The sequence below is a fragment of the Canis lupus genome, chromosome 7 (assembly GCF_011100685.1).
Source record: "Canis lupus familiaris isolate Mischka breed German Shepherd chromosome 7, alternate assembly UU_Cfam_GSD_1.0, whole genome shotgun sequence".
Taxonomy (NCBI): domain Eukaryota; kingdom Metazoa; phylum Chordata; class Mammalia; order Carnivora; family Canidae; genus Canis; species Canis lupus.
This window is the reverse complement of record NC_049228.1, coordinates 78,453,772-78,466,264: the sequence shown is the minus strand read 5'-3', so window position 1 is coordinate 78,466,264 and position 12,493 is coordinate 78,453,772. Positions and strand designations below refer to the sequence as shown.

The 12,493-nt window shown below is 39.1% G+C and overlaps 1 protein-coding gene across 2 annotated transcripts in view; it reads right to left on the bottom strand.

Annotated features, from left to right (window-relative positions):
* Nucleotides 1-12,493, bottom strand: part of SEH1L (SEH1 like nucleoporin) — a 31,412-nt gene that overhangs the window by 8,615 nt on the left and 10,304 nt on the right. For both annotated transcript variants that reach the window (XM_038543929.1, XM_038543930.1), the window contains exons 4-5: nucleotides 9,226-9,437; nucleotides 3,497-3,595 (exon numbers count right to left, since the gene is read on the bottom strand). In XM_038543929.1, the coding sequence (XP_038399857.1) occupies nucleotides 3,497-3,595; nucleotides 9,226-9,437 (311 nt within the window). The remainder of the gene's footprint in view (nucleotides 1-3,496; nucleotides 3,596-9,225; nucleotides 9,438-12,493) is intronic.

Sequence of the window (12,493 nt, the reverse complement as noted above, 5' to 3'; positions counted from 1 at the left end):
CAGGTGCTTTTGTCACTACGAAGACAGATCTGTCTTAATATTTTCATGCATCAACAGAAAGAAAAATATCCAACACTGGCTAGACAAATGTTTCCTGTGTACTAAATGGTGTTACTACTTACAGAAAGATTAATTAGGTTATTCATAATTGGATGCTACATAGTCCACTATCACATATACTCTATGTGACATGTTTAATCTATTTAAGAACCTCTGAACAACTCTTACTTCAAAGAACCAGACCAAAAACTCCAAAATTGACTGAAATTAAAAGGTCTGATGACTTCCCAAGTCAATCCCACCATTACCTACCCAATGCCATTTCCTGGTCACATGCAAAAGACACCAGGCACTTGCTATCTGACTCCCTTGCAGCTAAAGCATAGTAAGTGACCCAATTCTGGCCAGTAAGACACAATGGAAAAGCCTGCGAAGATGCTTCCAGAAAATTTTCTCTCTCCCTAATATAATAAGATATGAAGGCAAATACCCTTCTTTATATCTGCATGTGAAAACCTCAAAACACTCTTAGGATCCTAAGAGGAAGCTGTCACCAACACCCTAAGTATGACAGCAAAAAAAGAAAAAAAAGGGGGGGGGGGACTACTAAGGCCTTTGATGTCATCACTGTACTAAGTGAACCACTTATCTAACCCCAGAACTGCTCCAATGCCAGACTCCTTGTTATAGGAAATAACAAGGACATCCTGACCATAATGTAGATTTACTCTACTAGCTAAAAGACTCATATATAACTTCAGATTACGTTTATCACTGAATTCTTTTAAGTTTTAGGTACTTACTATCTGCCCTGTATTTTGTTTCAAAACTAACAGCAAATTCTACATATCCCTTTACTCAAATGTTATTTATGAAGTACTTTTCATTCTCCTATGTTTTAGAAATGGTCCACCTTTTCAGTTTTAGATTTGTTTCCAAACTCATTCTGTTTAGGTAAAGTTGAAAGAACTTACTTTAATAATATTAACTCTTCATGAATCCTCTTTAAAATGTGCTATTACGGGCACCTGAGTGGCTCAGTTGGTTAAGTGTCCAACTCTTGGTTTTGGTTTAGGTCATGATGTCAGTGTCACGGGATCAAACCCCATATCAGGCTCGGTGCTCAGCAGGGAGTCTGCTTGAGATTCTGTCCTCATGCCCCTCCCCTATTCATGAGTGTGCATGCACACTCTCTCTCTTAAATTTTTTTTAAAGATTTTATTTATTCATGACACTGAGAGAGAGAGAGAGAAAGAGAGAGAGAGAGGCAGAGGCAGAGGGAGAAGCAGGCTCCATGCAAAGAGCCCAAAGTGGGACTCGATCCCAGGATCATGCCCTGAGCCGAAAGCAGACACTCATTCGCTGAGCCACCCAGGCATCCCAATAAATAAATCTTTTTCTTTTTAAAGATTTTATTTATTTATTCATGATAGAGAGAGAGAGACAGAGAGAGACAGAGAGACAGAGAGAGAGGCAAAGACACAGGCAGAGGGAAAAGCAGGCTCCATGCTGGGAGCCCAACGCGGAACTCGATCCTGGGACTCCAGGATCACACCCTGGGCCAAAGGCAGGCGCTGAACCGCTAAGCCACCCAGGGATTCCCCCAATAAATAAATCTTAAAAAAAAAAAAAAAAAGTTTATAAGAAAAACAATAAAAAACAACAATGTGCTATTCACGTGGTTCATGGCTTTAATAGCTGAAAAGGTTACAAAAGCCTCAAAAAGTTCTAGAGGAAGGCTCCTATATTCTAGAACTATGCTGGCCAATACTCCAGCCACTTGCCATATGTGCCTAAATTTCAATTTGTAAAAATGAACAACTGCAGTTCTTAGTTGGCACAGGTATGGGGCATTTCCATCAGTACAGCAAGTTCTACTGGATAGCACTCCTGTAGACAGAGCCTCTCTGAAGAAATCGAGAATTTGGGAAGGTAGAGGGCTGATCGAAGAACCCCTCAAACACCCTAGTAACACTCTGAATTGCAGAGCCCACAGGAATTAAAATACAGTGGTCCCCTCCCCTTAGCCGGTCTTGCTTCCCACAGTTTGTTACCCACGATCAAACTGCCATCTATAAGACGATCCTCCTGATGTGCTGTCAGAAGGTTAGCAGTAGCCTAACACTATATGTCACATACCTACATCACTCACCTCACTTCATCTCATCACATAGAGATTTTATCGACTCACATCATCACAGGAGGAAAAAGTAAGATATTTTGAGAGAGAGAAGACTGCATTCATGTAACTTTTATGTATTACTTTAATTCTTCTATCACTAGCTACTGTAGTTCACCTCATACTCTGCTGAACTTATAAACTTTACCATAGGTATATATATACACACAGCAAAAAAACAGTATATACACAGCTTGAAACTATTTTTAGGTTTCAGGCAGCCACTGGAGGTCTTCGAACATATCCCCTGCAGATAAGGGTGACAACTCTAGCTCTCTTCTGCTTCTGGCCCTATCCAATATCTGACTCCTACATCCAAGATGGTGTCCAGCACATGTGAAGCCCACCTGATCAATGGATGGGTGCTCTTTTCTCCTATAAAACTCTTGAGTACACCTCTGACACAGAGCTTATAGTTCTCAGAGGTGTTGCAGGTATCTCAACATGATGCAACATAAATTTTCCTTCACATGCTGCTATTCTATCCAAATCTGTCCTGTTTCCAGATATCCTTATCAAGAAATTACATACCATTCATTCAACTATTAAACCAGACTTTGAATATCATTTCAATAGCTCTCCCTGTCCTTCACCTTCCACATGCAGTCATCAGTCAGCATTGATAATATTTCTTAAATTATTTTCAAATTGTCCACTTCTCTCAATCCCCATTGCCACTATTCTATCCCAATCTTCCACCTGGACTGTTGCCCTCCAAAATACTTTCCATACCTATGGAATTGTTAAACTACCATCCAAGGCTATCATTCCCCAACTTAAAATCTTTCAATGGCTTCACATTACCCATAAAATAAAATCTACACATAGAACACAAGGTCTCACAGACCTGTATTTCTCACTATACTCCCTTTCGCCTATACAGTTTCAACTAGAATGAAAATGTATTGGTTCTCTCTTGTTCACATACCTTACCATCTCTAGTTTTCTCCATTTGGAACATTTTGCCTCTTCCGCTAACTTTTACTCATCTTATAAATCTTGTCTGGAGTAAACCTTCCTGGCCCTCTCCCCTTAGGTGTAGTAAACCCTTCACATCCTGATTCTCCCAGTTTATAAAACTCATCACCACTTTTTAATATTTTTGTTTTCCCTGTGAAAAGGCACATACTGGGAAATCAGTTATCTTCTCCTCTGTATAATCCAACTTTGTATTATCAGAGCCTAGCACAGAACTTAGCATATCATAGGAAATTAGTAAATATGTAATTAATCATGCATAATTCAGTGAATAAAAAATAACATTTTTAAAAATTAAATGCAATTTGGAACAATAATTAAAACCAAAGTAGTACTAACCTGGTGTTTTCATTATATTCAAAAATCTGAACCTTGGCCATTGCATTTGGACTACTGTCATCACTTCCTACAGCTATCATGGGGGAATGAGCACGAGAGCTAGAAATGAAAAGTAAAAACTGTTTTAGACAATTATAAATTTATATACATCTAATTCAGAGAATTAGAAAAACCTGGTATCAAGTAACTCCACAACTTCACAAAAAAGCATGCCACTACCATGACTAGAGCCTTGCCATCCATCTGACACAGCCACACCTTGGGCGGGTATGTCCTTGAGAATGCTCAACATGGGGACAAATGATATCACTATTTGCTGATAGAAAGTAGCTCTTGAGGTGCCTGAGTGATTAAGTCGGTTAAGCATCCAACTCATGATTTTGGTTCAGGTAGTGAGGGTGAGCCCTATGTCAGGCTCCGCACTCAGCACAGAGTCTGCTTGACATTCTCTCTTTCTTCCACCCTCTGCCCCTCTCCCAGATCATGCACACTCTAAAATAAATAGATTTTAAAAATCTTAAAAAAAAAAGAAAAGTAGCTCTTTTCCCAAATGACTTCAAGCATTCAGCAGATTAAAAAAAAAGGGGGGGGGGGACACCTGGGTGACTCAGCAGTTGAGCGTCTGTCTGCCTTCAGCTCAGGGTGTGATCCCAGGGTCCTGGGATGGAGTCCCACATCAGGCTCCCCACAGAGAGCTTGCTTCTCCTTCTGCCTATGTGTGCCTCTTTATGTCTCTCGTGAATAATAAAATCTTTTTAAAAAATAAATACATATATAGAGAGACAGCGAAGAGCTCTTAGAATTTTTCTTCCTGAAAGATACGGTTATTAACTATGAAATAAAAAGTAATACTATCGTGACCAATTCATGGCAAAAGGATTTTAAGTGCTTTGTACAAAATGAAGAAACCCTGATAGAGGGACAAAAAGTAAAAAAAAAAAGACCTCAAGAAGGCATGCTCCCCACATGTCATTCTCTTCTCATTTGTGGTCAACTTCATTTTTAAAAAGGCAAAGGATAAGTAAGAAGAGAATGAACTCTACTGAAGTGAGTTCTAGGTTAAATATTTTTTTTTATTTCTATGCCTAATTACATCAATATTGATTTCCTTTGCCTCCTTCATCCAGATTAAGTAATGACCCCATGAACATGACCCCTTGTTTAACCTCTGATCTTGATACTGTTGTCATGTGGCAACCTCATTAAGCTGAACACAGAATATAGTAATTTTAAAAAAAGGTTTAGTTCTTTATTGCTAAAGCTTTACTACTAAAGCTTCTGATAAATGAGATCAAGTCTAATAAAAAAAAAACCTAGTAAACTACAAAATGCTGCAGTAATAAAATAAACCACAAGTTACAATAAATCTTGACCAAAGACATATAAATTCCAAGTAGTTTCTGTATCTCACAAACTTCCTTTTTTCAGTGTTCAAATGTAACTTTGTTTTTTTCAATGTTAAATATTTGAACAAGGTACAAGATACATTTATAATAACATACTCTAAAATTATTGAAAATATAAATCTTTTAAAAAAGCAATTTTAAACGAAATTATAAAACATCTAGGTAACAACTTGAATTGAGGATTACCTCATTTGTACATCCAGAAATAAGCTGTTCACATTTTAACTGTGTCTCAAATATGACTCACAATTAAAAGTGAGACAAACCATCCAGTTCTCCAATTGAAGTAGATTGATCACTTAAACCTCTTTCTTCTCCCTCCTAAGACTCCATGGAAATGACGAAAGAATAACACTGTAACAGTGCTAGAAATTGGTGTGCCATCAGAAATTAAGAAATTTAAAGGAATTCCAGGAAAATAGGAAACAGAAAGAAGACAGAGAATATGCTCAAGGGGATAAGAAAAGAGTCCTATTGGTATCAGTAAGGGTAAAATTCCACAAGCTCCAACCTCCAATCTATAAATGTAAATAGGAGAAAAAAAGACAAATAGGAATGAGTAATGGGGTAATCATGAAATGACTCATTTAAAGAATTGCAATCAGAAGACTCCTTGGGAATATAAGAAATAGTGAAAGGGATTATAGGGGAAAGGAGGGAAAATGAGTAGGAAAAATTAGAGAGGGTGACGGAACATGAGAGACTTCTAACTCTGGGAAACAAACAAGGGGTAGTGGAAGGGGAGGTGGGAGGGGGCATGGCGTGACTAGGTGACGGGCACTGAGGGGGACACTTGACAGGATAAGCACTGGGTGTTACACTATGTGTTGGCAAAAACCAAACTTCAATTAAAAAATATATACATAGAAAAAAACTCCAAAAAAATAAAAAATAAAAAGAAGACTCTGGCTGGCAGCTGACTCTGCTCTGGCTAGACAGTCTGAGAAAGGACCCTAGTAAGATGATCAGAACTTGAGGACAGGTAAGAACCTGAAGTAAAATAGCACTCTTAAAACTAGCAGGGAGAGGGACAAGAAGGAATATGTTAAGGTGCTCCATCCTCAACATCAAGTCCTTTTGACTGAGTCAATCTGGGGGTACCCCAGCCTGCCGGTTCCTTTTGTCTGTACTCCCTACAAGTAGTGCTCACTTTTGCCGCACATATATATATACTCCCTACAAGGAAATTCTGCCAATGCACTCACTCCACCTACTCAGATGAAACTCAGCCAAGCCCTAGGTAAGAGAGTGAGCTACTAAGAAAATAGAACACCTAACAGGAGAAAAATACCAATATAATCGGAACTACAAAAAGATTAAGCAAAGACTAATACGTAAGGAGAACAAGATGCATGAAAAATAAACACTGAGGTATACAAATGGATCTCTGAGAAAGCAGACACAGCCGATCCTCATTGTTTGCAGGTTCTTTATTTCTAAATTGGCCTGCTTACTAAAATTTGTAACCCCCAAAATCCAATACTTCAGGCTTTCATGGTCACTCATGAATATGCCGGGAGCAGCTCTATAAAAACGCTGAGTCTTCTGACCCCACACATTCCATGCTGAGGTCAAACCAGGTGAGGCTCTGCTGCCTGTTTCAGGTCTCACACTGAAAACAAGTGTTGCGCTCTATTTACCACCTGGATTTTTGCATTTTTGTGCTTGTGTTGGTGATTTCACTGCTTAAAATGGTCCCCAAACATGGTGTACTGAAGTGCGGCCTAGTGTTTCTAAGCTTAGCAAGAAGGCTATGATGTGCCTTATGGAGAAAATACTGTGTTAGATATGCTGTGTTCAGGTAGGAGTTTTTTTTGTGTGTGTGTTTTGTTTTGTTTTTTTTTTTATGATAGTCACACACAGAGAGAGAGAGAGGCAGAGACACAGGCAGAGGGAGAAGCAGGCTCCATGCACCGGGAGCCCGACGTGGGACTCGATCCCGGGTCTCCAGGATCACACCCTGGGCCAAAGGCAGGTGCCAAACCACTGCGCCACCCAGGGATCCCATTCAGGTAGGAGTTTTAATGCCATTGGTGGAGTTCAAGGTCAATGAATCAGAAACATATGCTAAATAAGGTATCTTTAAGGGTGCCTGAGTGGCTCAGTGGGTTAGGCAGTTATGCATCTGCCTTCCACTCAGGTCATCATCCTGGAGCCCTGAGATGGGAGCCCCATATCAGAGAATCTACTTCTCCCTTTGCTCCTCCCCTGCCCCCTCATGTGTGCATTCTGTCTCTCTCTCTCAAATAAATAAAAATAAATAAAATCTTAAAAAAAAAAAAGTACCTTTAAACATAAACACTCAGGGGATTCCCTGGGTGGCTCAGCAGTTTAGCGCCTGCCTTTGACCCAGGGCCTCATCCTGGAGTCCCAGGATTGAGTCCCACATTGGGCTCCCTACATGAAGATTGTTTCTCCCTCTGCCTGTGTCTTTGCCCCTCTCTCTCTCTCTCTCTCTCTCTCTGTCTGTCTCTCTCATAAATAAATAAATAAATAAAATCTTAAAAAAAAATAAAATAAACACTCATAAAACAAGGTTAAGTATTTATCAGATGACAAAAATGTGATCAAAGGCCCCCAATTCTCCTCAAGGAGTGAAATAGTTGTCCCATTGACAGTTATAAGCAATGTAAAAAAATATTAGAAAATAGGTGAATGGGAGGTAGAAGCAAAATAAGCCAATTTCCTTTTCTTCTTAAAGAGGTGAGGCCGTATGTAATCTAAAACTTGACAAATTATATAGAAAATGAATATATCATTTGAAATGATGATAATTACCAATATAACTAAAAAACCATCAACATTTCCACAAATAAGAGATCTGGCTGGCTCAGTCGGTAGAGCATGCAACTCTTGACCTCAGGGTTGTAACTTCAAGCCCCAAATTAGAGGTAGAGATTACTTAAAAATAAATTCTTAAAAAAAAAAAAAAAAAAAGATATCTAGTCTTACTTTGGGAAGTGGAAAGCTTTGGAAGTGTGCTAAATTCACCTTTTGTATAGTGAGTATAAAAACCGTTTAGGGATCCCTGGGTGGCGCAGCGGTTTGGGCGCCTGCCTTTGGCCCAGGGCGCGACCCTGAAGACCCAGGATCGAATCCCACGTCGGGCTCCCGATTCATGGAGCCTGCTTCTCCCTCTGCCTGTGTCTCTGCCTCTCTCTCTCTCTGTGACTATCATAAATAAATAAAAATTAAAAAAAAAAAAATGTTTAAAGCTAACATAACACGAAGTAGAGGCATAAGTAAATCATTAAAAAATATAATAGCAACTGGGGCGTCTGGCTGGCTCAGTTGGAAGAGCGCGTGACCTTTGATTTTGGGGCTGTGGATTCAAGCCTCATGCTGAGTATAGAGATTACTTAAAAATTTAAACCCTTAAAAAATATAAATAAATAAATAAATATATAAATAAATAAAATAAAAATATTATAGCAACTAGCAAAATTAAAATCTAAAATCAAAACTATTAAGAGCATTTTTAGCACATAGGGGAACTTTTACTTTTTATTTTCTATCCTTTTAGATTATCTGAATTCTTTTTAAAGATTTTATTTCAGAGATAGAAAGCGAGAGCACGAGGTGGGGGGAGGAGGCAGAGGAAGAAGGACAAGTAGACTCCTATTGAGCAGGGAGCCCAACATGGGGGTGGGGACTTCGGGGGGTGGGGACTTCGGGGGTACACAGGACACCTCCATCCCAGGGTCCTGGGATCATGACCCAAGCCAAAGGCAGACGCTTAACCGAGACATCCAGGTGCCCCTGAAATTTCTTTCTTTACCAAGTGATTCATTATTCTTTCAATTTTTAAGAAATAATTTCATAAAAAGCAAGTATGATATTGTCACACTTTATACAGAAGTTAAAAAAATAAGGTAGGACTAAATATACTAATGCACTGGAAAATAACCACAGTGTATTTGTAAATGAAAAAGGCTAATTTCAAGTAAGGAGAATGTATGTTTATATACGTCTGTGTGTTTTGTGTCTAACTTTACACGATAGTATAAATGTGCATTGGTATATATTTGTGTATTTATAAACAACATTAAGTATTTGTATTTACACAGAATAAGCCCAGAAGTTGCACACCTAAATATTTACAATAGTTAGCTTCTTCTAAGGAATAAAAATAGGGTACAAGAGATATGACAGGGTAAGAGTAGATTAGGAGAATCTTGATTCTACAAGACATATTTTTAAAAATAATAAACATGACTTCTTAAAGAAAGCATTTTAAGGAAATTAAACCATCAAATACTTGGCTTAAAAATTACTAACTTGTTTTACTAGGATTTTATTGTCAGGTTTGCTGGGTAAGCTTACCTTGAAGGGTTCCAAGAAATACAACTACAGCTTAGCTTACATGAAATCTCATGTTGCAGAGACCACTGGCTGAGATTCATAACATCTGGCGCTTCATATATTCTTACAATACCATCTGCTGAACAGGTTGCTAACATAAGACCCATATGCTTAGGAGCAAATTTCACATCGGTAACAGATGTTCTGCTATCCACTAGAGTTGTCCTTTTAACCTGGGGGGGCGGAAAAAGATGATTTATATACAAAAAGAAAGGACGATACAGTGGGAAGAACACTGGAATTACACTGCTATTTTACTTGGTATATAACCTTGAATAAGTTATTTAAAAACCACCTAGGTCTCAATTTCCTCCACAGCAAAATACCACATACACAAGTCGCAATCCGTAACAAATTAGTGACCTATAAACAAATTATTCCTTTTAAGGTAGAAAAAAAGTTGGCCTTAGAAGTGTAACTTGATTGGGGATCCCTGGGTGGCGCTGCGGTTTAGCGCCTGCCTTTGACCCAGGGCGCGATCCTGAGACCCGGGATCGAATCCCACATCGGGCTCCCGGTACATGGAGCCTGCTTCTCCCTCTGCCTATGTCTCTGCCTCTCTCTCTCTCTCTCTCTGTGTGACTATCATAAATAAATAATAAAAAAATAAAAAATAAAAAAAAATAAAAAAAAAGAAGTGTAACTTGATTAAGAGTAAGTACTCTCCCTTGAGCTGACCAGTCACTAAACTAGAAAAATGTTCAAATTTTCACTTAAGTGGTTTTTGTCTTACAAAGTATGTTGCAAGCAGTAAATTAAAGGAATTAAGATTCTTTAGCAGTAAAATGGAAAGCATGTAACTTGTTCCTTCAAGCATAAATGCTAGTTAGCCCTACTTAGATCCCTACCATCTAACTCACAAGAAAAGGTGTTTATTGGAGACCAAGAGAATGGCACGAAGCTGGCATTGTGATAGTTACAGAAAGCCAACAGAGCATCTACAAGCCACTTTCTGGCATCTAGACTTCTGACAGAAAATACCAACAAAACATAGAAATCAACATTTTACTGTCTATAGATACTAAAATAACATTTGAAGGAGTCTCAATACTAAAAGAATATCACATAAACTCCAAAGATCACATCCTTGCAAACTTTTGCCTATAAACACCAATGAATAATCAAGATCAATACAATAGCTGAACTATTAAATGTATTAATGACAGTTGATTTAACTAAATACAAATAAATATGCAGATATCCTCCGGCTTTCAAAGGTGTATGTTATACCACTTTGCATTTTACAAAAAAACCTACTTTAGTACCTTTCCTAACCAAAAGAAATCTGAAGAGGATTTTTGCTTTTGTAACAAATGAAAATAGCATGCATTATTCGTTTTCCAAGTCATTATAGAGGCAGCACACACCCTTATATGCAATGCTGGCCCTGCCTAGCTCCTTCCATGGGAACACACAGCATCTCAGCATCAAGCCTCAATAACTTTGAACGGAGTCTTTGAGCATCTATGCTTTATCTTGATTTATGTAGTGCAAACATTAGCAAAGTGGGTCCTAAGGCATCAGAAAAGCCTAAAAGAGGTTATTTTTTGGCTCGGGAATACTCAAAAATATTTCCGTTAAGTTAGTGATAACTGATTCTCTACTTTATGCCATTTCAGCTTATGCAAGTTGTCCTAAGAATGCTGTTTTATATAATGGGGGAAATCTTTAACGTTTAAGTTCAAATAAAAAGCCTTTATATGCCACTACTCCTCAACCCAACCTACAGTATACTAACTGACTCACCTCTATTAGAAAAATCCCTTCAGGGACACCTGGGTGGCTCAGTGGTTGAGTGTCTGCCTTTGGCTCAGGGTGTGATCCTGGGGTTCTGGTACAGACTTCTACATTGGGCTCCCCGCAGGGAGCCTGCTTCTCCCTCGGCCTAGGTCTCTGCCTCTATCTCTCATGAGTAAATAAAACCTTTAAAAGAAAAATCCCTCCAATACATCCGTTTCTCTTCTCCCCTCCCCTCAAGCAGCTGTTTGCCTTAGGGAGGTGTGAGAGAAGGCAATGAGACCAATCCCACCCAATAATAAAAAATTGTAGGGGCATGTGGCTGTGGACTCTTGATCTCAGGGGCCATGACTTCAAGCCCCAAGTTTGGTGTAGAGATTACTAAAATGAATCTTTAAAAAACTTTGTAAAACTGTGAACAGCATGCAAACTATAAACCTAATTAAAAAGAGTATGATAACGGCATTAAGAGACATAGACCAATGGAAGAGAATATAGTCCAGAAATAAACCTTCTCTCTATATATGGTCAATTGATTTTCAATGATGATGCCAAGACCATTCAAAGGGGAACCGGTGGCATCTCTCCCAATTGGGTGGGAGCCCCCAAACGTGGGGTAAACCGACTGGGTGGCAGTCTAAGGCACAGGCAGTAAAAGGATTCACCAGAGCCGGAACAAAGGAGGTAGATGTGGGGGGCAGGATAGCAAAGTAGAGGTTGCCTGCTCAGCTGCAGTGGGTGGGAGCTGCATTTAAGGAAGGCGAAGGAGGTTTGGAGACATTTGGAATCCTTCTTTGTTGGGTAACTGACTTGGTTTTAAGTAGCCCATTGGTTAGTTAGGGCCTGTGGATATTTTCAGGTAAGTGGCCTCTCTGGGCCTGTTTGTATTCAGCAAGGGATTTTAAGTGGGCCCTTTTGCCTTGCTTTACATTCCATTGCTCAAGCCTATGGTCTAAAAGCAATCTCTACCTACAGCAGTCATTCCAATAAAAGATAATGGGAAAACTAGGTATTAACATACAAAAGAATAAAGTTGGAGGCTCCTGGCTCGCTCAATTGGTAGACTGTGACTCGATCTCAAGGTCATGAGTTTCGGCCCACTTGGCGGGTAGAGAATACTTTAAAAAAAGTTGCACATTTGGGATCCCTGGGTGGCGCAGCGGTTTGGCGCCTGCCTTTGGCCCAGGGCGCGATCCTGGAGACCCGGGATCGAATCCCACGTCAGGCTCCTGGTGCATGGAGCCTGCTTCTCCCTCTGCCTGTGTCTCTGCCTCTCTCTCTCTCTCTCTCTGTATGTGACTATCATAAATAAATAAAAATTAAAAAAAAAAAGTTGCACATTTAACTTACACCATATACAAAAGTTAAGTAAAAATGAACAAAAGACCTTAAAGTAAGAACTAAAATTTTAGTTCTCAATATAAAACTTTGGGGGAAGTCTTTATGACATTGGATTTGGCCATGATTTCTTGAATATGACACCAAAAACACA